The following is a 24,981-nucleotide window of genomic DNA, read 5'->3' on the forward strand; positions in this document are numbered from 1 at the left end:
AACAGGACGGATTGTTTACCAACAGGATGGATTGTTTACAAACAGGATGGATTGTTTACAGCTTTCCTTCTCATCCAAACCAGAGTAACGGAAGTCCTGAGACTCAGGGAGGCGGAGCAAAGGGGAGAAACAAAAAGCTGTAAAGTGCTCGTGGTAACTTGGAAATAAGCAAACTTTATATTTTACATATTAACAAAGAGGAGAGCGGAAGTGAGTAGAGAGGGATTAAAAATAACATTCAGTTCTTACAGGTATAAAAGAACCACAAGGAAGAGGTACCACGGATGGCTTTTCACTCACACACAGAAAAATAATTGTATAAAATAAGTTGGTGGAAAACAATAAGAACAGAAACCACAGCCCTGAACGGATTCTCATTTAAATATTGACGATGACTTTATGCTGGGTCCTTCCCATCGCCCCCAGCTCTCTTCAAACACACACAAACGCAATTAAAAGGAAAAAAGTTTTTCAGCCAGAAGCATCTTCAGCCTTGTTTGCTAGCAGGTAGCTGCAGGTGCGTCAATCACACATCTCCTCAGGCACCTCATGAGGGTTGAGGATGCCCGGCACTGACATCTGAAGCTTCCGTTTCTCCTCCTGGGCATGGCAGAGAGCCGCCTCTCTCTCCTCCAGGAAGAAGTCTGAGGCGTCCTCACCAGCAAACTCCTGCAGGACCACATACACACAAGTTAACCCAAACTGGGTTTTCAGCTTCAGGATGCAGTGGGCCCTGTGTTCCTCCAATTCTGACACCACAGATCAAATACTTTCTTACACGTGTTATAAGTTGTGGCTGCTTCTATAACTGAGCCAGAGTGGTAGCCACTTTGAATCCAGTCAGGTTCTCTCGTTTCTCACCTTGATCTGCACCAGGAAGTCCCTCAGGTGCTCTTTGAAGGCCGGGATGTCATGGTTCAGGCTAAACAAACCCGTTACAAACACCTTCACCTGGGCACTGGAAATAAGGAATTGGGAACAAATTTTAAGCTCAGAAGTGTCAAAAGCCCATCACAGCCTCTAGAGCTTGTGTGATGTGATAAGACGTTTCTTTTGCTTTTAACAACAAACACAAAACAAAATTCATCAGAAAAATCTAAAATGGACCAAACCATGAAAGGGAAACCAGGAGTTCAAAAGACACTTTGGAGGCTGCAGACAACCTTCATTAAAATTTCTTTACCATACTGAAAATCACTTCCATTTTTTCATTTGACTCCTTAAGGCCATTTTTCCAGAAAAACATCCCAAAAACACAAACCCAAATGTTAACCAATAATGGACCAAAAACACACAGCTCCTGTACTTAGATCAACCTCCTCAACCGCGTTTATCTGTTTACTTTTGCAGATGTGGGAAGGCCGACTTCAGCAGGTTGGCCGTGTACTCCTGGACATGCACCTGGTTGTTGCCGGGGTTGGTGGAGCTCAGAGCAACACGGACCTTACCCTCCTCCACCAGGTTAAACATGTAGGCCAAGATGGTAGCATGCATGGTCAGACCTGGACACAAACATAAGAAAAATAATATTTTAATCTTGCAATATCAGACGCGTAGTACCACATCGTCATGCAGCCAGGTGTGTCGTGGTCTCTGCCTCTACCTGCAGTGTGAGATGTGTCCGTCACCACGGAGAAGATGTGCTGCAGGACGTCACAGAAGTAGGTCTGGTAGAAGCTCTGAGCTGCTGCTTCCTCTGCTGACACATTCTGCAAGAGGGTGTAGAGAATCTGCAGACCTGAGCGAGATGGAGACACTCATGAAGCAAGCAGAGGTTGGAAAGAAGTTTCAACAATCTACACGCCAGCATCAAAGTGTGCTTCAGCCAGCTTCACAGCCGGAGCACGAACCGAGTATTCACTCCAGCCTCATAACACACAAACACTCATTCTCTCTGTACAACAAACACTGGAAAAAGCCACCATGTCCACATTTAGCCATCATGCACAGCTACATACATACAAGCTCCAGACAAGATCCCTGCACTGTGTGAGTCATTAAGAAGTCATGACACAGGATGGTGTGACAAAGTGTTAGTGCTTTTAGCTCGTTCATGCACAAGATTCGGTAAAGAATGGGAAACATGTCTAATGTGGAGCTACACTGGAGATAAAGTTGTCCAGCGGCACTGTGCAGACATCTTTAAGCAAATTCCTGACAATTTCTGCACAGATGCTCGACAATATGAAGGGACAAGGCTTCAAGGGATCATTAAGTTTGTTTTACAATGTTCTCAATGTTACTATGAGGCTGGCCTCCACAATTCCAGTCCCCAGGGACGGGAACACTCCAAGTCTGGCACGCAGCTTCTCAAATGGGGAAAATTCCCTGAGTTCTTTAATGAAAGAGGAGTAAAGAATATTTGTGCTGCTTCTCAGTCATCCAGGGGATGTTCACCGTAATCCTAAGAGCTTGACTAAAAGCAGCTAGACCTCTTTTTCTTGAATATCATAATATGTGTATAATATGTTCACCGTTTGTCGTGCAGCTTATCACTAGCGCTGTGTCCGAATGTCCCCCAATCCCTACATAGTGCCCATAGGGGCCACGCCATTTTGTAGGTGTCAGAATGTCCAGAGAGAAAACAGTAGGGCACTCAAAATTACCCACAATGCATCTTGAAAACTAGTGACCATCGATGCTCACCAGACGGTTCAATATAGACCACAATGCATTGCGGGCAGAAGCTCAACATGGCGCAAGGAGGTGGAAAAAAATCGAACGGCGCGAAATGAGCTATAAATGTAAGTATTTAATTAATCATACTCATAAGTAATAAAAATAAAAACATTTACACAACTTTGGACTGGACTGGGAACGACGTCTTGATGTGCACTGTGGTTGCCGTGGTGACAGCTGGAAGTCAGGTGGTCTGCGGCGAGGAAAAAATAGGCAGCTTCGTGTCCGAATCACCAAGAGAATGAGTCGCTACGTGGTGTGTGTGGAGGGGTTGGGGAGTAGGGTGGACATCCGAACACAACCGTTGTGTCAACGTATTCATTAATGCAGACAGCCTGCAGGTCACAGGAGGGCTGGTACTGCCTGGGGATGGATGTAACAGCATCTCCACCAGTAAAAGCTTTCAGGGCGAGCCACACTCCTACGAAGCGATGTCATATCGACGTCTCTTCTTGTCCAGCTTTGCTAAAGCTCCACTCAGTCCACACGGGGGAGAGAGGCTGACCACGCATTCCCGCTGTACCGTGCTCATATAACGACTTAAAACTGTTAACGTCAACATGTTATCTGAGATGTGAACTGCATGAATATTTCTAGACTCTACTCAGTAAAACCGTCTTTACTCACGTCATCAGGACATTTCACAAGTTGGACAGGTTTCTGTCCTCTGTGGTTTCAGTTATTTCTGGAAATTAGTCAGTGATGCGGTTTGAAGACGTGTCTTCACGGCGGAGCTTAATTTAAGCACGATGCCGACCTCAGCTTCATCTTTTTAAACTGTCGAACCCTCTCACTGGGAAACATCTCCCACGGGGGCAAAGCCCAGCAGAAAATATGATGATGGGGAGTAAGTCGCACTTTCTTTCTGTGCTGCAGCTGCCTCCTCTTCTTCCCTCACCAGCTTTGAGAGAGTGGAGCAACGGTTTATGCAGTCTGATTACATTGGTGTTCAAAACTTCTACGGTCCAGTATGAACCACCAGATATTCAGCAGGCTGCGCTTAGACACATTCTACGTTACTTTCTGTCTTTGGTTCACTGGATGGTCCATTTGCTTTCCACTGCAAGAGATCCGCAGCAGAATTCCCTTAAACAAGCCTAGGCCCCCGGTTTTCACCAGAGTTTAAACGCACATTCACACTGCTCCAAATGAACCATCTGTGGAAACGGACCAGGACTGGTTAAAAGCGGAGCGTTCTGAGAGCAGGTTGTCACGTTGCGTTCGGTCTGTTTTTGTCTTGTTTGTAAACCAGTGTTACTGAACTTTTCTTATACTTTTCTAATGAAAGTCAGCAATACACTAAGGCTACGTTCACACTGCAGGCTGAAGTGACCCACATCCGATATTTTTTACGCCTATGCGACCTGTATCTGATCTTTTCTTGACAGTCTGAACGACACAGATCCGATTTTTTCAAGTGCGACCCAGGGCGCTTGGATATGTGGTCCCACATCCCATACGTATCTGACCTTTAGCCATGCGACTTCAGTCTGAACGGCCAGGTCGCATTAATCCGACCTACACGTCGTACACATCATTGTTTATAAACTCTCATCTGTAAAGGCCTCACACCACTCTCCATCACTCCTGACCCACGTTTCTCTGTGCAGACGTTGCTGCTGCTCCACAAAATGCCATGGCCACAAATCTGGCTCTCCTTTTATAATCTCCTCCTTAAAACGATGCCACTGAAAACGTGCTGGCTACAGTTGGATAAAAAACTAAAAATTACAACATAAGCTCTGCTGTTATCGTCCATGTTTACTTCCACAAACACGAAGACGTCGCCCGCTCGCTCACTGTCACGTCGTCGTGTCTTCTGCGCATGCGGGACACTTTCAGTGCATAAAGTTCATACAGGAGATCACACACAAGTTACTTTTAATTGGAAATGTGACTGGACTCTCAAAAAGAAATCGGATTTCACAAAAAAATCTGAACTGAGCATCATGCCCTGCAGCGTGAACCCAGCCTAACTCATTATTGACTTCATTATTGATTATTGCATTTAACAATGCGAAAATAACTGCAGTAATAATAAGTAAGATTAAAGTTTTTAATTGTTGCCTAGCACTACTTATAAAAACTCCACGTTAGGAGGGAAAAAACCTTTTGGATGGAAGGTGAGACACCTTCAGGAACCAACAAAAGTAAGTCCAGTTGCTTTCATTTTAGCTCTTTGGACTCGCTATGAAATACTCCTTCTGGTGATCTTTAATGAGAGACATCGGTTCATTTATGCCCAGGGATTTGGAAGCAGGGTCCCATAACGGCCCTCTGCTGTAGCATCGTGTGTTTGCTTCATTTGATGGTTCTGTGTTGGACAAAAATTTCCCATAAGCATTTCTTTCTCAGATAATGAAGAAAGTTGATCATTTTTATGTGAGCCTAACACAGCTAGCTAACTTTATTCCAGGTGTATACCTGTGTATACCTGTGTCAGCCACATCCCTCATCGTGTGCTTGAAGGCCCAAATGATGGAATCCAGAATCAGCTTGAACTGAGGTGGAGGAAAGGTTAGGAAGGCTGGAAAACACTGAGAGGTGGCGGCTTGAAGGAGGTAGAAGAAATCCGTTCTGTGTTCTGGGAATTCTTCAAAGTCCTGATGACAGAGAAGGAAAACCATGGTCTTAACTTTCTGTCTTCCATGACTCCATCTGGTCCAGCTATGACTTAGTCAAACCTTGTTGATCATGTTCAAAGTGCACTCAAAGACAGCATCAAAGATTATGGGGATTTTGCCGGTGATGTGGACTCCCAGCTTGTTGACGATGGCGGCCATGCTGCTGAGGACCTCGGGCTCCCTTGCTGCTGGAACGTTCCTTTGGTAGTCGATGAGCACCGCCTCCAGGAGGGGGGGTACAAAGTTGTCTGCCACCTGGACCACAGAATACGCACACACAAGCATGTCGCTTTTACTGCAACCTCATTGATGATTAAATGGAAGAATTAAAATTGAGAGAAGCAGCAACTTAGGTTAATTTGTCACTTGTTTGTGTTTTTATTGCTTTATACAACACTGAGTTGCAGATAAATAAAAAGGTAAGAAGGGCTCACCATCTGAGGGTTGTTGGAGCGACTGACCCAGCCTGAGATTAGCTTGAGCGTCTCCTTCTTAACTATCCTCATCTTCCTGATCAGAGGCTGCTTTGTCACCATCTCACCTGTGGAAACAACAAAAAGCCTCAAGAACACCTGAAGTCTGCGTCATGGTAAGACACACGTCTTCAGTGAAGATGGGAGGTATTTACAGAGCAGTGTGTGTAGCAGGGAGTCGGCATATCAAATAATACCATCTTTTAAACACCTCTGTTGTCACTCAGCTGGTCCTGTGGTGCCAGCTTACTGTGTGTGAGCAAACACTGATCTCAGTAAAAGTGCTGACTTAACACAGGTGTGCAAAAGGGGCTACATAACACACAGCATTTAAATCTTTCTTAATCTTAAATAAAGTAAAGAATATGAACAATGATGGAAACAATTTATATGACCATCAACATCCCATAACGGAGTAAAATCCCATATCTGCAGCAATCTGATGAGTTTATCTGCACTTCAGAAAGTCAGTATTTTAAAAACCCTGATCTATGTTTAAACCATCCTTACATGCGTAATTTGGTCCATTTCAGATAAATGACCGGACTTAGCAAACGGAGTCGTAGCACCAGAAAGCACAGGGTGGTGCTGAGCAGCATGGCTGACGTGTGACCAGTGAAAGGAAGGAGGAGGAGGACCACCACCGTCTGTGCTACGTCCTTTTGTGTCTCTTTCTAAAAATGTACATTATCTTGATCTCCTCCAACGTTGCCATGTTTGCTGTTGTCTGAAAGTGATGTGGAAACTCGGAGGTGAACCCCTCACCGCCCACTGCTGGATGCGCTGGCTATCAACAGATATATAAGGTACATATGAGGGTGTGAGGACAGTGATGTGTAATATGAATGTACCTATTTATGTATGTAAAAGGACCATAAACATACGCGGATGTGAAAACATGAAATAAATCAGACTTTAAGGTCAACACGTACAAAGACCTCAAGAATATTTTGGAGAAATCCAGGTTTGTTATTCTGATTTCTCATAATCAGAAAACACCAAAAATCCGATCATTATCTGATTTCTGGAGTTGTCAGATTATTGAAGTGGTCATGCAGACAGCAAAATCTGATATCCTTTCTCAGATAATGGCAGTTATCCAGTTATGAGAAATCAAATTAACACACCTAGATTTCGTCTTTCCTACAGAACCGCATATCTGATTTATTTTTACATTTTCTACATCTGGCATGTGTAAAAACCTGCATTACTGCCATCTTTCACAACATCTTCTGTTTAAAAGACGGGCAGAACTGAAGAAAAACGTGACAGCATCCAGCAGCGGGAAGTTGGAGAATAAAAGTAAAACATTCACCTGTAAACTATTATTAGCTCCCACATTAGCAGCTAATGCTAAGACTGTGGGCACCGCCATGTTCAACAAAGACAACAGGTCTTTTTTAATATTGCATTTCTGAAGTGCATGTAGACATGTTCGATCTGATGATTACAATTATCTGATTACTTCCAGTTATCAGATTTCGATGCTCATGTAAATGGGCTCATTATCTGATAAAATATAACATGCTGTCTACATAACAGGAATAATCTGATTACTCCAGAAATCAGATAGTGATCAAATGTTTGGTGTGCATGTAAACCTGATGAATGTATGTATATAAAGTCTTGTTTAAACAGCTCTGCTGTGTGCATCATTTTACTTGCACACCAGAAGCATCTGCCTTTAGAAAGTCCTCACCATCTGATACTAAAACCTGCAGAAATATTTCTTAAATGTTGTTTTTCTTTGGAAAGAAAGCTCTAAAAGATGTTGCTGAGTGGTGCACAGGCACTGACCGCTGCTCTGGACCGCTGAGGAGATGTTTTCACTCAGACACTTGTAGACATTGAGCATGTCCAGGTAAATGCGTCCCAGCTGGGCAACAAAAAAGTGACCCACAGCTTTGCAGGCACTGACATTAGTCTTGAGAATGATTCCCAGCTGACACACTGTCTCTGTGTCCTTCAGGATGTCCACGTTCTGCAACGAAAGGTCCTCATCTTAGATTAAAACCACACAAACGCATGTATAAATCCAGTCTGCTACTATTATATAATGTGTGTGTTGCCCTTACCGCGGTAGCTTGCTGGATGATACCGTCCCACACTTGATTAGGCAGCAGCATGTACTTCTCTACCAAAAGCTCTTGGGCTGCCTGGTCGGTCTGAGCTCCGATCATATAACCCACTGCCTCGTAAAATGTGTGGACCTGCAGCAAGAGAAAATAAAATAATAAAAAGCAGTAGCTGTTATCTGATAGTCTAAAGATGACAGGAGGGCCTTAGGCAGGGCTCACCTGATGAGGCTGCAGGTCACAGATGATTGTCTTGATGTGGTTCAGGATCTCATCAATGAAGGGCATCACTTCTCCCACCTGAACCTGGACAAACTGACGCCGGCACTTCTGAGCGATCTTGATGAAGGTGTCACACGCCATGTCCTGCACGCCGTCGTGAGTCTCTGTACAGTCAGAGCGAAGTGAACCAAACTATGACCAACCTCAGTCTGATTCCCATGCAGGTAAAAGTGGAAAGAAGTCACCTGAACGCTGCAACCAGGCAGATTTAGGAATCGTAATGTTTTTAGGATCAGAGACGTACGGACTTTTTCCCCTCTCATTTCTCACCGTGCATAAATTCAAACAGCTTGTTGACGACTGTCTTGAGGAACTTCCAGTGGGCGCGCAGGAAGCGAGGATACTGGCCCACGATGTACATGATGTTTGATGCTATGATGGCCTTGTTGTCTTTACCTTGTTTCTGCTCACATAAGCCCAGAAGGTCCTGCACAGATGACACAATTCCCATTTTTTTAATATACTACACGTAACTAACTAGTTGGCCTGGACATTAAGGCAGGGGTGCCCAAGTCCGGTCCTCGAGATCTACCATCCTGCAACTTTTAGATGCAACTCTTCTCCAACACGTTTGAATCAGATGTCATTCAGCTCTGCAGAGGCCTGTAACGAGCCAGTCACCTGATTCAGGTGTGTTGGAGAAGGGTTGCATCTTAAAGTAGCAGGATGGTAGATCTCGAGGACCAGACTTGGGCAGCCCTGCATTAAGGTTTATCAGCCACTTGCCCAGCAGCCAAACTTTCTTGTCCTAAAGTTTTGTTCTAAAACGCTTTCATTGCAGACTGAGCATGTCAACGGCGAGCAAGAGACTCCAACAGCCATAGCGGTGTGTCGTGGTATCACTAGTGGTTGGCAACCAGCGGCCCGTGGGTTAGAACTGGCCCGCCAGATAACATTCATTTAAAAATAAAAAAAAACAGATTGCAAAAGTTTTGTGCTAGACAGGAGGAGGGATGTACAGCACAGGAGTCGGAGCAGAGACAGAGAAACCGCCTGTTTAGCATGAATGTTTTGCCACCAGCTTTAGCAATAAAACCCTTCCTGTTCCAACAGAATCCTGTGTCTGCTTCACTGCTGCTGGGTAAGCTCTGAAACTAGCTGCAGTTTAACCCAGCAGTAATCACCTCGCCTCAGGTCGGATTTAAGGTGGAGGCAGGAAGGTTTAGTAGCTGTTTATGTCGGGAGTTTTCCCCGGAAGTGGAGGCAACAGACCAAAGCAACATGGTTACCAAATCGTTAAAGAAATGTCGCACTTCTGGAGAAAAAGACCAGACGGAAAGACGAGGAAAATAACTTTTGGTGTCGCTGAGTTTAGTTCATCTGCCAAACTTGTGACTTGTTTTGAAAATTTGTGTTTAAAGAACCTTTCAGACAGTTCAAAGTCTTATAGATAGTATGGTTGATAGTTTTCAATGAAGGCATATGTGTTTCCATACCTAATGGACAAATGGACTTTCCACTGTCCAAACACAGTTTAGTCTCCTGGGCAAACATGGAACCATTAAGTCCTTGTCAGAAACTCAGCTAAAAGGCTTAAACTACACCAAGCAGAAGGATCTGTGCTGAAAGTCAGTGATTTAGTCAAACAGCCACGAGTCATACAAAATAGCAGCTGGAAAATAAGATCAGCTTGTAAAGAGTTGTTTAAGGAGTCCAACCTTGATGACAGTCACTAGGAAATGCTTTTCATCCTTCTCGTGCATCGCTCCGCTGATGGAGCCAATGGCCCAGCAGAGCATGTTCAGGTTCTTCCATGACCACTCAGTGCCGATGACTTGCTTGTGGAGTTTCTCTGTCATGATGCGTTCGGTGTCAGCGGAGTCCAGATGTGTCAGATAGACTACATGCAGGGGACAGACAGGGAGATTCATGAATATAAACAGCCAACATAACCAGTGTGGCTACTGGTCAGAACACTATCCAGCTTGGTATGGGTTGAAGAACCAGTACTGGGGAGTAGCTGAACCATACAGACGTGTCCTGACTTACCAAGAGTCTCCCTCATATTCTTGTACAGATTGATGGAGTCTGTGTCCTTCATGAACTCTCTGACGACATCTCCTTGGTCATTCTCCACCACCAGCACCTCCTCTGGTTTAGCCATGCGGCTTACCGTCAACAAACGCACCTGCAAGACGACATGGAGGACCAGTCATACGTGTGTCTGACAGACTCCTTCTAATGTATGTCCATATGCATGCAACCTTAGAATTACGATTTAGATTTATTTAATACATAAAATGAAGAACAGAATTTAATTAACACTATTTTGCAATAATACATCTGTAGAAAAAAACTGGTGTTCAAGTCGTCATTTCATCCACCTGGGACAGAACAAGTGGGTAGAGGTGTCTGCGAGGGGGGACATCAGACAGCAGTGGGGCGCTGGAGGTGGAGAAAGGATTTTCTCTGTACAGTTCTGCCGTCAGATGGTTCCAGTACTCCAGACAGATCTTGAATATCTCCGTCTCCTCCACCTCCGATACCAACAGCATGTATTGCTGGGCCTGCAGCCACAAACACGTGGTGAGGTCAGATCTCGTTGAATACAGTATTTACGGAGTTTAAGTTAGTGATGCACCGATCCCATATGGGTATCGGTACCGATATTGAAGAAAATTCTAGATCGGGGATCGGTGACAATGGACTGATCCATAGGTGCAGATCTATTTGGTGTAATTCTATGCTGTGTGCATATTATGTGCTAACGACGCACCACGCAGAGGTTCACATCTGTTTTCAAAGTGGCCGAGCGAAAGCATCAACCATGTGGGGCTTTTTAACGCTACCTCAGCAAACACATTCAGCAACTGTTTTATTCAGCAGCTTTTGTAATGGATGTTTCATTTCAGGGCTTAAAGTATTCTGGTGTTACACTAAAATCTGTGACCACAGACGAGCAAAGCCTTCTAAACACTTGTACTGAAGTCTGAGTTCATTATAATGCGGGTGCAGTAAAGTCGCACATTCTGACAGCTGACAGATGAGCCATCTGTGGCCCTGGCTATGTGCTGGTCACATTATGTTCAGACTAACAGGCCACCATTTCTGGTGTGATTTCAGAATGTTTCACATTCAGCGTGTGTACTGAGACACGTAAACACCAACGGTGAGCGTGGATGAAGAAACAGCTGTACTCCAACAGCTAATGGAGATCAAAATAAATACAAATGCAATAATTAATAATTTAACAAGTGATTTCTGTGTATTTTAAATATGCACCAACCAAGCTAGTGAAGCTAGTGAAGCTAATGAAGCTATTGAAGCTAATGAAGTTAGTAAAGCTATTGAAGCTAGTGAAGCTAGTGAAGCTAGTGACGCTAATGAAGCTAGTGAAGCTATTGAAGCTAATGAAGGTAGTGAAGCTAGTGAAGCTGGTGAAGCTATTGAAGCTAATGAAGCTAGTGAAGCTAGTGAAGCTAGTAAAGCTAGTGAAGCTAATGAAGCTAGTGAAGCTATTGAAGCTAATGAAGCTAGTGAAGCTAATGAAGCTAGTGAAGCTATTGAAGTTAGTGAAGCTAGTAAAGCTAGTAAAGCTAGTAAAGCTAGTGAAGCTATTGAAGCTAATGAAGCTAGTGAAGCTATTGAAGCTAATGAAGCTATTGAAGCTAGTGAAGCTAATGAAGCTAGTGAAGCTAGTAAAGCTAGTGAAGCTAATGAAGCTAGTGAAGCTATTGAAGCTAATGAAGCTAGTAAAGCTATTGAAGCTAATGAAGCTAGTAAAGCTATTGAAGCTAATGAAGCTAGTGACGCTAATGAAGCTAGTGAAGCTATTGAAGCTAATGAAGGTAGTGAAGCTAATGAAGGTAGTGAAGGTAGTGAAGCTGGTGAGGCTATTGAAGCTAATGAAGCTAGTGAAGCTAGTGAAGCTAGTGAAGCTAATGAAGCTAATGAAGCTATTGAAGCTAGTGAAGCTAGTGAAGCTAATGAAGCTAGTGAAGCTAGTGAAGTTAATGAAGCTAGTGAAGCTAGTGAAGCTATTGTTTTTTTTTCCCCTCAATTTCAGCTCCTTTCTTACTTATTTTACCTGGATTTTGAATTCCTAATTGGACTGACTGAAGCATTTTAAAGGAAGTTTTGTTCTTGTTTATTTAGTCAAACTGCTGTGGTTTTTTTCAGCTTCAGCACTGGCTGAAGTTTTATACTTTTACATGTTTGACCAAGCTTGTGACGCTTATTTAAGATTGCTAAAGTTTTGATTTTTGTTTTTAAAAATTAGGAAAAATATTTTTAAATCGAGTCCGATGTTGCCTTGCACAGAAGAAAGATCTCCGTCTTTTCCACACACTTTATAAGAGAGATGACACTACAAACACAGGTGCCCCAAGGCAGTACAACCACAACAAGCTACACAAAGAGTTCCTCAAAACTAAACATTACCAACGTTAAGTCAAGTTATACAGTTTAACAGACGTCCGCGCATTAGAGCGAGTCCAGCATCAAATTTTATTTTTCACAAATCGTATCATCGCAACTTTCAGAGTTATTGTAGTTAACGACCGCAGATGTTTTCCTGGTCTTATGCAGCCTACGACAGATTAGCAACACTAACACAGTAATGCTAAGAAAGGTTAGCAGGTGGACTTAATCCAGAACAACAACGGGGTTGTCCTACCTCCATGAGCGTTTCCCGTAGTTCCGGTCTTTTCTCAATGACATGGCCATGTTCTTTGAGGAACGTGCAGAGGAACAGGCTCAAGTTCTGGATGAAATTCTGCTCCTCATCCTTTCCGTTGGCGTAGGCTGCTCTGATGTTGGTGTTGAGAGGAAGCATCTAACCACAAGGCATCACACACACTTCATCCATCTGTTCTAAGACTTAGTCTTACCTAGTTTGGCTTTTTTTCCAAATACAGAAGCAAATTATTTATCACAAATTATTTATTCAAGTTATATAAAAGCAAAATAAATACACAAAAAATAAATGAATAAGTATAAAATCTAGAAACAAATGTGAACTTACAGAAAAAAGATTGAACAAAATAAAAAGAAATAAAACTTAAATAACAAGTGGTCCCTTCGCATTAATCTTTCCCATTAGGCAGCAATAAAAATAGCTGCGTACCTCTTTTAGCCGCGACATGGTGAGAGCGAACAGGCTGACAAACTGGTCCTCGTACTGGTTGACACTCACCCCAGCGATCTCCGTCAGACATTTTAGTGTTACTTTGCGAAACATGGGCACATCCAAGAACTGAAAGACAAATCAGATCCGGTTTGGAGAAGCAGTTCTCCATCGCTCCTACATGTTCATCCTCTCTGCTGTTTGGGTCAGTGATTGCTAGCAGGAAGGAAGGTGAAGGCAAATATTCTTGTTTGTATCATAGCACAAACAAACAAAAGAGTAAAAGCTTAACGTGCTTTATACACCAAAAATTTTAAAGCCCTCAAAAGTTGTAAGTTTTCTGCGAGAGCTGCATATCGTGAATGTGTGGTGAATGGGCTCTTCACATTTCTGTACATATGCATCAAACATTTTCAACAGAAGCTTTCAGTCTGTATTTCCTTTATCATCGTGTGTTTACTCCTGCAGTCACGCCTCGTATTTCAGCTGTGCCATCATCAGCACTCCAGCCCGGACGACCCACAGGCCAGAAGACCCACGGCCCGGAAGACCCACGGGCCAGAAGACCCACAGCCCGGAAGACCCACGGACCGGACGACCCACGGGCCAGAAGACCCACAGCCCGGAAGACCCACGGACCGGACGACCCACGGTCCAGAAGACCCACGGTCCGGACGACCCACAGGCCAGAAGACCCACGGCCCGGAAGACCCACGGGCCAGAAGACCCACGGCCCGGAAGACCCACGGACCGGACGACCCACGGTCCAGAAGACCCACGGTCCGGACGACCCACAGGCCAGAAGACCCACGGTCCAGAAGACCCACGGCCCGGACGACCCACAGGCCAGAAGACCCACGGCCCGGAAGACCCACGGACCGGATGACCCATGGCCCGGAAGACCCACGGACCGGATGACCCACGGCCCGGAAGACCCACGGACCGGACGACCCACGGTCCAGAAGACCCACGGTCCGGACGACCCACAGGCCAGAAGACCCACGGTCCGGACGACCCACGGTCCAGAAGACCCACGGTCCAGACGACCCACAGGCCAGAAGACCCACGGCCCGGATGACCCACGGCCCGGACGACCCACAGGCCAGAAGACCCATGGCCCGGAAGACCCACGGACCGGATGACCCATGGCCCGGAAGACCCACGGACCGGATGACCCACGGCCCGGACGACCCACGGCCCGGACGACCCACGGTCCAGAAGACCCGCGGCCCGGACGACCCACGGCCCGGAAGACCCACGGACCGGACGACCCACGGTCCAGAAGACCCGCGGCCCGGACGACCCACGGCCCGGAAGACCCACGGACCGGAAGACCCACGGGCCAGAAGACCCACGGCCCGGAAGACCCACGGACCGGACGACCCACGGTCCAGAAGACCCACGGTCCGGACGACCCACAGGCCAGAAGACCCACGGTCCAGAAGACCCACGGCCCGGAAGACCCACGGACCGGAAGACCCGCGGCCCGAACGACCCGCGGCCCGAACGACCCACGGACCGGACGACCCACGGTCCAGAAGACCCACGGTCCAAAAGACCCACGGTCCGGACGACCCACGGTCCAGAAGACCCACGGTCCGGACGACCCACGGTCCAGAAGACCCACGGTCCGGACGACCCACAGGCCAGAAGACCCACGGCCCGGATGACCCACGGCCCGGACGACCCACAGGCCAGAAGACCCATGGCCCGGAAGACCCACGGACCGGATGACCAATGTCCCGGAAGACCCACGGACCGGATGACCCACGGCCCGGACGACCCACGGCCCGGAAGACCCACGGACCGGAAGACCCACGGACCGGACGACCCACGGTCCAGAAGACCCACGGCCCGGACGACCCACAGGCCAGAAGACCCACGGCCCGGACAACATACGGCCCGAACGACCCGCGGCCCGAACGACCCACGGCCCGGAAGACCCACGATCTGGACCACGGTTTGCTCAAGCTGAACCACACCATACTAAATGTGAATGATCAAAAGAATCGTTAAATTTTCAAAGTTTCTGTGTAAAAGAAAAATCCACCCTACACCACACCACACTAGACCACCACCCTACACCACACCACACTAGACCACCACACCACACTAGACCACCACCCTACACCACACCACACTAGACCACCACCCTACACCACACCACACTAGACCACCACCCTACACCACACCACACTAGACCACCACACCACACTAGACCACCACCCTACACCACACCACACTAGACCACCACCCTACACCACACCACACTAGACCACCACCCTACACCACACTAGACCACCACCCTACACCACACCACACTAGACCACCACCCTACACCACACTAGACCACCACCCTACACCACACCACACTAGACCACCACCCTACACCACACCACACTAGACCACCACCCTACACCACACTAGACCACCACCCTACACCACACCACACTAGACCACCACCCTACACCACACCCATACCATAGAGCACCACAAAAATATCCTTATTTTAAGGTAATTTCCAGCAGTAGTAAAGAATTTAATTGCTCTCAGGAAGCCTACCCTCGAAAATCCACAAAAACCAATACAACAGCAACAGCAAATGATATAAAACAAAACACATCTATTTGTTTTAATCATTCAAATAAAAACAAAAATAAAGCAACAAAATAAAAAAAAATACACAAAAACCTGAAAGAAATATGAATCAAAAATAAAAATTAAGAAAACTAAAAAAATATATTAACAGAAAAAAACATAAAACATAGAAACAACCAAAAACAAAAAAGAAATCCCATCAGCTGTTAAAAAAAAAAAAAAAAATATATATATATATATATATATATATATATTTGTGAGCCACATTGAAGTCATTTCAGATTTTTGTTTTTTGTTTACCTTGTTGGCCAATGTGCTGATGAGTTTTGTCTCAAAGACATAACCTAAAGGAATCCAATTCAGGAAGCGGAGAAGTGTCTCCAGAGTGGCATGGACTAGCGGTGCATTCTGGGAGTTGTCCTGCACAATAAAAACAAGAGTTAAAGTGAGGACACATGTGTGACATAAAGGAAACCCAGAAAAGGACAGAGAGGACTTCAGAGGCCTGCACTACAGAACTGGATTTTCTCTTTTACCTGGGTTTTCTTTCCTATGACGCTGGTTTACTTTTACAGGGTAAATCGCCATGGTAACTTACACTGAACAGTTAACCTGGTCCAGAGCAGGTTAGGTTCTGGGTAAGTGATCAACCAGTATAAAAGCACCCCCTCCTGACCATTCAGTTCTCTTGGAAAATGGCCGCCCATTCTTAGAACATTCGGTTGATGTGGGCGAGTGGATTGTGAGAGGAGCGATTAGGAGAGCCCGCAGTGAAGTATGACATCAGATGTCATGATGTCATTGATGATGCTGCTACTGATAGTGATGACGAGTTTGATATTTTACTAGTTTAAGGCAGATTATTTTTTATTATGTTTGTCATATTACTGTTACATATACTTTTTATTTTCCATTTAATAAAAGGCCAACAATAATCTTTAGTTTAATTATTTTATCATTTTAAAAAGATTAATTTGATCTAATTTGTGTTTAATTTACTGATTGGTATAATTTATTATTGTTTTTTAAAAACATCTTATTTATATTTTTCCAGTTATCATACAAAACCATAGTAATTATCCCAATTTAAAAGTGATCATAGAAAAACAAAACCCTCAGAAAAAAGGGCGAGGACAAACCAAACCCATGTAACAGTCAGACCTGTCACACACAATGGACATGACCAAAAAATAAATAAACAGGTAAAACACAGCAACCACAAATGAGCCTAACATTTCTCATTACTGGGTTGACCTGGGGAGGGTTGTAGAGAGTACATCTGATCCTTTCCAACCTAATATTCTGCACAATGTCCTGAATCCAGTAGTGTGTGATGGAGGAGTGGCAGAATCAGGCTAGTATGGAGGAAAAGGCCACAACTCGCTGCATAGGAGGAGCAGAACCCCCACAACCAGAAACAGCAGCCAAGGGAGAAGGTGACATGTTGTAAGCATATGCCTTAGAGATCACTTCAAAAAAGAAAGAGCAGAAAGGAACAAGCTTTGGACATGACCGACACACAGGATAGGAGGCAGCAGCTGTTTACATCTGTCACACAATGAGTCTACATTCGGAAATATTCTGGCTAGCTTGACTTCAGAGAAGTGTAACCTGTACTAAGCCATGCCTGGAGCATATGGAGGAAATTTATTATAGTTTTAAAAGCATTTCTTTAAGTACTGATGTTGAGCTTTATATTTTAGACTGCCCTTGCAATAAAAATATTAATGTATATTTTACAACCACAATTTTCCTTTTAGGGGCGAAAAGTGTCGATATCAACGAAAATGGTATCGTACAGACAGGAAACATTTTGGAATCGCCCATCCCGATGGAACGCACAGCTACTCATGTGGCCGCGGTGAGGAATTAATATCCAACACTAAACAGCCTCACACGGTTTGACCTGAATGGAAAATATAAAGGAAGGAGCTGAGGAAGCTCTGCCTGGCATGTCTGGGCCGTAATAAAGTGAAACCGAGTGATGTGAGCACGCACTGATCAGTATTGAAAACCCCGGGTTGCAGTGCTGCTTATCAGGGTTGTGAATGCCTGGGTAAGACAACCCAGGTAACAGAGAGATACCGTGTATGGAAATCTCGCTTTGCAGTTCAGGCCTCAGACGGGTCAGGTGTGTCTGATCTTACCAGGACAAACTGACACAGCTGGAATATTTGGGAAAACTCGTTGCACATGCTGAAAGACAAAGACATGCCACTGTTAGGACAGTTTATACCTGAAAATCCGCATTTATATTACAAACTGTGCCACAGTTTAACCCCAAGGTGACCATCTATACTCAGTATGGGAGCCTCTTCACTGTTGGTGTTGAGGTGTTTTGCGGGTACCATTTAATGAGGCTGCCAGCTGAGGACCTTTAACTAGACTCTGATGTGCTTTTCCTGCTCAGTTGTGCACCAGGGCCTCCAACTTCTCCTCCTATCGTGGTTAGACCCAGTTTGTGCTGTTCTTTGAAGGGAGTAGTACACAGCTTTGTAGGAGGTCTACAGTTTCTTTGCTAGTTCTCTCATGGAATAGCCTTCATTTCTCAGAACAAGAATACACTGACGAGTTTCAATAGAAAGTTCTTTTTTTCTGCCCGAACACACGAATGCTGAAGCTCCAGATACTGAAATAGTCAAAGGAAGAGCAATTTTATTGCCTCTTTAATCAGTACAACAGTTTTCAGCTGTTCTAACATGATTGCACAAAGCTTTTCAAATGATCAGTTAGCCTTTTAACATGATAAACTTGGATCAGCTAACAGAATATGGCACTGAAACACAGGAGTGATGGTTGCTGAAAACGGGTCTTTGTACAGCTATTCCAATAAAAACAGCTGTTTCCAGCAAGAACAGTCATTTACCACATTAACAATGTCTAGACTGTATTTCTGGTTAATTTCATGTCATATTTATTGAAGAAAATGCTGCTTTTTATTAAAAAAAATCACATTTCTAGGTGACCCCAAAGTTTTGAGATGTAGTGTGTGTGTGTGTGTGTGTGTGTATAAAATAAAGTGACCTGTCTTTGAGGTGCTTGGCCTTCACTTGGGTCATCTGTCCGCTAGAGAAATCAAAGACCTCCTCACTGAGCAGTTTCAGGATGATCATGTTGTTGTGACAGAGGCTCTCGCTGGTCCGACTGGCTCCTACAATATCACTGATGAAGGTGGGCCAGTGTTTCGGCCATTCTTGCTTCAGGATCTAAGCCACCCCAGAACAGAATAAAATGCATGTCAACCGCCTCATGGCTTTACCCCTGCCAATTTTCCTTTCCTTTGAGTAAAAATCAAACATTTACCTGTACAAGTATCATGTTGAGTTTTGAAATGTATATCCCTTGTTTCTGTAAGATAAACAGAACAGAAGCATCAAGATGATGCAGCATTGAGACCATCAGCACCACACAGGAGAAAAACAAGTGTAAAACTTCGCCAAACGCTAACTCACCTCCATGTTTGCTGGATCAGAGGAGGTTTTTATAATCAGCCCGACAACGTACTTCTTGATTCCTGAAAACAGAACAGAGTGCAAATTACATTTTACACACAAGTCCAAGTAGGGGAAAAAAATCTAATCATTTTATATAAAAGAAAATCTTAAATTTTGACTTTCAAATACAGAACACTGTACAGTGCTGGAAAACAACAATAAATCAATAGATCTCCATCTACCTTCACACTGATTTCTAGGGAGAATCTTCCACCGTGTGTTGATGACTACTTCCAGAATCTGCAGCGCATAATACTACAAGAAAAAAAGAGCTCTTGAAAGGAAGCAAATGTTCCCAACACTAAAAACAACATAGGCCACAATCATTTCAATTTAGACTGCTGACACTAACAAAATACTGGCCCAGGCTTTGCTCTGGCTACATTCTTTGAAAGAGATTCCCTGCATCGCATACGTCCTTTATTTTTAGGAAAGGTCACAAAAATCTATCTATTCTATCCGCATCTAGCCGGCTCTGTCCGCATCTAGCCGGCTCTGTCCGCATCTAGCCGGCTCTGTCCGCATCTAGCCGGCTCTGTCCGCATCTAGCCGGCTCTGTCCGCATCTAGCAGGCTCTGTCCGCATCTAGCAGGCTCTGTCCGCATCTAGCAGGCTCTGTCCGCATCTAGCCGGCTCTGTCCGCATCTAGCAGGCTCTGTCCGTATCTAGCCGGCTCTGTCCGCATCTAGCAGGCTCTGTCCGCATCTAGCAGGCTCTGTCCGCATCTAGCCGGCTCTGTCCGCATCTAGCAGGCTCTGTCCGCATCTAGCAGGCTCTGTCCGCATCTAGCAGGCTCTGTCCGCATCTAGCAGGCTCTGTCCGCATCTAGCCGGCTCTGTCCGCATCTAGCCGGCTCTGTCCGCATCTAGCCGGCTCTGTCCGCATCTAGCAGGCTCTGTCCGCATCTAGCAGGCTCTGTCCGCATCTAGCCGGCTCTGTCCGCATCTAGCCGGCTCTGTCCGCATCTAGCAGACTCTGTCCGCATCTAGCAGGCTCTGTCCGCATCTAGCCGGCTCTGTCCGCATCTAGCCGGCTCTGTCCGCATCTAGCAGGCTCTATCCGTATCTAGCCGGCTCTGTCCGCATCTAGCAGGCTCTATCCGCATCTAGCAGGCTCTATCCGCATCTAGCCGGCTCTATCCGTAACTAGCCGGCTCTAGCCGTATCTAGCCGGCTCTATCCGCATCTAGCCGGCTCTGTCCGCATCTAGCCGGCTCTGTCCGCATCTAGCCGGCTCTATCCGTAACTAGCGGGCTCTAGCCGTATCTAGCCGGCTCTATCCGTATCTAGCCGGCTCTAGCCGCATCTAGCCGGCTCTGTCCGCATCTAGCCGGCTCTATCCGTAACTAGTTGGCTCTAGCCGTATCTAGCCGGCTCTATCCGTATCTAGCCGGCTCTATCCGTATCTAGCCGGCTCTATCCGTATCTAGCCGGCTCTATCCGTATCTAGCCGGCTCTATCCGCATCTAGCCGGCTCTATCCGCATCTAGCCGGCTCTGTCCGCATCTAGCCGGCTCTATCCGTAACTAGTTGGCTCTAGCCGTATCTAGCCGGCTCTATCCGTATCTAGCCGGCTCTATCCGTATCTAGCCAGCTCTAGCTGTATCTAGCCAGCTCTAGCTGTATCTAGCCAGCTCTAGCTGTATCTAGCTGGATTAGGAATGTCGGGATCAAGTAGCAAAACATATATTGGAAAAAATATCAATGTTCCTCTTCATCTGAGTTACTGTTGGCTATCTTGTACTTTCTTTTTAACAACTGCTAGCATGTGTTGCTTTTGAGAGAGTAGTCTGCAGGTCACAGTTTCAACCAGAAGCACTCGAGAGCACAGACCTTCACTAATGGCAAAATTATCCCTATCTCCCCATAGTAAAGAATCCTAGATATACACAAAAATAGAAAACAAAAAAGAAAAAACTGTGTGATCTGTACAAATTGGACAAAAGTGTGAATAGTCTGCACTAAAAACAGAGCAAAGCCAAGATAAAACTAGCAAACATCTGCGTTTTGACAGAACGGACCACTGAGAAATCCTCCCATCAAACCAAACAGTGCAGCTTAGCGTTGATGTAAACAGTGTGAACGAGAAAACCCAATAAACACTGGATTTAACACTTGTGGTTTTAATGTGGATTTTACTTTGATGAGGATGTTTTATTCTTGTTTCATCGAGTCCTTATTAACTTTAAACTTCATCTGCTGCTTTGGTCTTCTAACTTTGTTCTCACACGGTTGGAGATTATCAGGGTGTGAAGTAAAATATCTGGCACTGCCCTAAATGCCCCCGCTGACCTGCACAAGGTGAGGTCAGTGAGAAAAGCCGGACTGATCCTGTCAGATCCAGACCAGCCACTACAGGACCAGTTCAGGTGGGTCCTTCCAGATACAGATACCTGTTGTCGAGGCGTAGGACTAACAGACAAAAAGGTTCATTCATTCCTGCGGCAATTAGGTTTTTAATCTGACATCCGAGCTTTACTTTGACTTGCATTAGAGATTTCTTCTGGCTATTTGGGGTAGGAGGAACCAATAAATAGAATTTTATGATTTAGGATTATACATATTTTTGTGATTTTGCATTTATTATATACGATAAATAGATTTTCAAAAATCTCTGATACCATTAAATGATAGAGTAAGCGTTTAACAGGTTCCAGTTACACATAATTTAGTATTATGGTTCAGAACAGCAAATATGTGATGTCCTTGTACGAGGCGCCAGGTCTCAGGAGGTTAAATGACTTGTTGTTGTTTTATTATACATGTTGCTCTACTGGCTGTACAACTAATTGTCCCCAGGGGATAATAAAGGTTCTTGAACGTGAATTTATGTGATACACATCAGCTCATATATTAGTCCTGAGAGACTGAGAACAGCTCCAGTTGGATGCCCACAGCTATGAACACGTGAGTGGATGTTGTGTTCATACTTTAGTGATCATGCTCTGAGAGAACTCCAGGATTGTGTCGACCCTCGTCCAGGCATCTGGATGGTCCTTCAGGTTGGTCAGCACTTCCTGGGCCACTTGTTGCTGCAAAAGATGAGCAAGACAAACTCTTTACAGGTGCTTGGTCAGCTTAAAGTACTTTGTGACTTAATATTTATGCATAGTACTTCATCTGAACTTCTCGTAATGCAGCACAGCAAATGATCAAATAGCTTCTTTTGCTGCAGCTTAACTACAATAATTTCCCCCTCTGGTTTTGGGCTTGATTGAGGCTCCATCTGGGTCTTTGACAGCTGCAGTACTGCACGTTCTGGATGTTTACCTGCTCTAACACACTTGATTCAAGGACAGGCGTTGCCTACCCCTGGGATGAGGATTTAGCCCTGACAAATAACCCCTGGGCCAGAAAGATCTACATTGGGTTAGGGCTTTGAAATAATTTTTTAAAACTATCTTTAATCTCAATCTTATGAATTATTCAAAACAAGTTTTGTTTTTATTCTAACAACAAAGTGAGGAAAAACAGTGATGTTCCCATCTGGGATTGATTAATTTACCTGCATGTCCCTTTAAATTTAAAGTGTGGAACCAGATACAAACCTAAGAAAATACACTTTTAATTGTTTTCTTTTTGATTTTTAAGAAAATAAAAAGGAAAAAAAACAACAACAACTGTATCTTAACTTTTTAGCAGGCTATCCTCCAAAGTTTTATATCATGTAATAATAATAATAATAATAATAATAATAATAATAATAAGACATTTTATTTGTGGGTGCTTTTCTTGACACTCAAAGTCACCTTACAATATAAAACAAGATCAAACATGAGAACAAATCAATAAACACGCTCATAGATAACAGGAATAATAAAACGATGATGAGAAGCAGAGTGAAATATTACAGTGAGCATGCCAGTTTGAACAGATGTGTTTTGAGTTTAAATTTGAACAGCTGTGTTCAGGTCCTCACCTGGGTTTTATCATCCAGGTACAGGGAGTTGACAACATGGTCCAACAGGTTGATGTCCAGTTTTTGGCTAAAGTCCAGCAGCTGTCTGGCTGGATGATCTGCCAACATTGTCATTTCTGTTGACATAAAAATCCCTGCAGAAACAAGTAAAGTTGAAAAAACTTAACCCAACTACCGATCAGGAACTGGAGCCAAATTAGCCAAATTACCTGAATAGGCTAAATCAAAAGCACATGAGTTTCAAGTGAGGCTATGAGTATCAGAAGACCGACTGTTGTCCTACCAGTTTTAATTCGATCATGAATTAGCAAAAATAAGGCAAATATTAACTGGTTAAACCAACCAAACTGCGCCTCCACCAGGCCAACTGCATCCCTGCAGCCCAAATGATGGGCGTTTTTAGAGTTAGCACCAAAAAGAGACAAAAGAAAAATCTTTAAACTCAAATATGATTTGTTTTGCCACTCAAGCCAACATACAGTACAGACAAAACAGTCATAAAGTACTTGTGAAACACGTAGATGCTAATATTAGCCCATAGTGAGCATGCTAAGTAAATGACATCGTGACTTCACTTACCGGCGCGTGCCGTCGTAAACCAGAGCTAGCTTCCGTCTGTCCTACGGAGGGAAGCCGGTGTAGTGGAAGCAAACGCTGACCTTCAGCAGCCAAGTGCTATAAGCAGCCCAACTCAACGTGTGCCGTGACACAGCGTTGCTTCCATACAGAAACACGTATTCAGCGGAAAGCTCCCAAACAGACGATTCTTAGCGGTTTGCCAAAAACAACCCGCAGTTTAGCGCAACTCGTCTCCCCTCATATACGAAAGCAACACCGGCCGATCAGACAGCGATAATAACTGTAGACACTCGGCATGCTAACAGAAAAGTCGGTGATCATTTAGGTCTACTTGCTAGTAAAACGTTAAAGCTAACACACATTTACGGAGTCACACTTGAAGCGGTATTCCGGGTCATATTTACGAGTGAAAGGAGCGTTTTATTTCAGGTTCTATTCGCACACAATGTTAAACAGCAAAGCTGTTTTAATGTTTGTAGTTACGCTCTTCCCTTAGCTCATGCTGCCACGACAGACCGGTTGAAACCGGCTGAGACCGGGACGTTCATGCTTGGTCCTTCGACCCGTCCCGCGCCGCGTCAAATTCGGTCCATGTCCCGCCCATTCAAGGCGTGATTGGATGTCCCGCTCCTGTCGTCACACACTATTGTAGTGAGTTTTGGTGGATTTAGTGAGGGGGAGGAGGTGCAGCAGCACTGGGGCAGAGCTGTCAGTACCTCAGTGGCAGCACCTGATTGCCTGAGTGGCAGCACCTGGGAGTGAGGTGAGTCTTTAAAGAAAGCTCAGTCAGTGTGTGTGGGGTCTGGAGAGAGGAGCTTGGTGACTGCTATTGGGCCTGAGTTCAGCCAAGCAGACGGTCTGGTGCTCAGTGGATTTGGGGGGAGGGTGCCGATCGTAGCTGGTTAGGGCTGCCGGCGGCGAAGATAGTTAGGGGGCTATAGGGCAAGGCTGCGGTGTAGGCAGGGCAAGTGGGAGTTAGAGGGGCCATCTAGGAGCACGCTGTCCACTCTCCAGCTGTGGGAGAGGTTTTCCAGCCGCCATTGGAAACCTCACGGCGCTGGGGCGGTGTTCCAGACAGAGACTCGATCATGCCGGACCAGTGCCAAAGCTCAGACCCCGGGGGAGGGTCTTGAGCCCCCGGAGAGCTAAGTGGCCTTTTAGAACATTTATTTGTGTGTATGAGTGTGTGATTGA

At 45.1% G+C, this 24,981-nt stretch overlaps 1 protein-coding gene across 3 annotated transcripts; it reads right to left on the reverse strand.

Annotated features, from left to right (window-relative positions):
* xpo1a (exportin 1 (CRM1 homolog, yeast) a) lies at positions 1-24,386 on the reverse strand. Of its 3 annotated transcripts, none has more exons than XM_041983952.1 (25): positions 23,788-24,385; positions 23,209-23,342; positions 22,220-22,321; positions 19,473-19,545; positions 19,249-19,310; positions 19,100-19,144; positions 18,821-19,002; positions 17,944-17,992; positions 16,097-16,216; positions 13,199-13,327; positions 12,749-12,907; positions 10,458-10,640; positions 10,123-10,261; positions 9,792-9,973; positions 8,404-8,560; positions 8,074-8,237; positions 7,852-7,986; positions 7,574-7,757; positions 5,738-5,844; positions 5,364-5,558; positions 5,114-5,282; positions 1,604-1,738; positions 1,343-1,502; positions 862-958; positions 1-669 (listed from the first exon to the last, which is right to left on the reverse strand). In XM_041983952.1, exons 2-25 carry the CDS (start codon positions 23,332-23,334, stop codon positions 523-525), a joined length of 3,201 nt encoding a protein of 1,066 aa, XP_041839886.1. In that variant the 5' UTR covers positions 23,335-23,342; positions 23,788-24,385; the 3' UTR covers positions 1-522. The 3 variants fall into 3 exon arrangements, 2 of the variants coding, with proteins under 2 accessions (XP_041839886.1, XP_041839888.1); XM_041983954.1 differs by lacking the exon at positions 23,788-24,385 and adding an exon at positions 23,492-23,748; XR_006010093.1 differs by lacking the exons at positions 1-669; positions 862-958 and having other exon boundaries at positions 1,374-1,502; positions 5,104-5,282; positions 23,788-24,386.
* Positions 24,387-24,981: the final 595 nt, after the last annotated feature.

Source organism: Melanotaenia boesemani, chromosome 4 (genome assembly GCF_017639745.1).
Source record: "Melanotaenia boesemani isolate fMelBoe1 chromosome 4, fMelBoe1.pri, whole genome shotgun sequence".
Lineage (NCBI taxonomy): Eukaryota > Metazoa > Chordata > Actinopteri > Atheriniformes > Melanotaeniidae > Melanotaenia > Melanotaenia boesemani.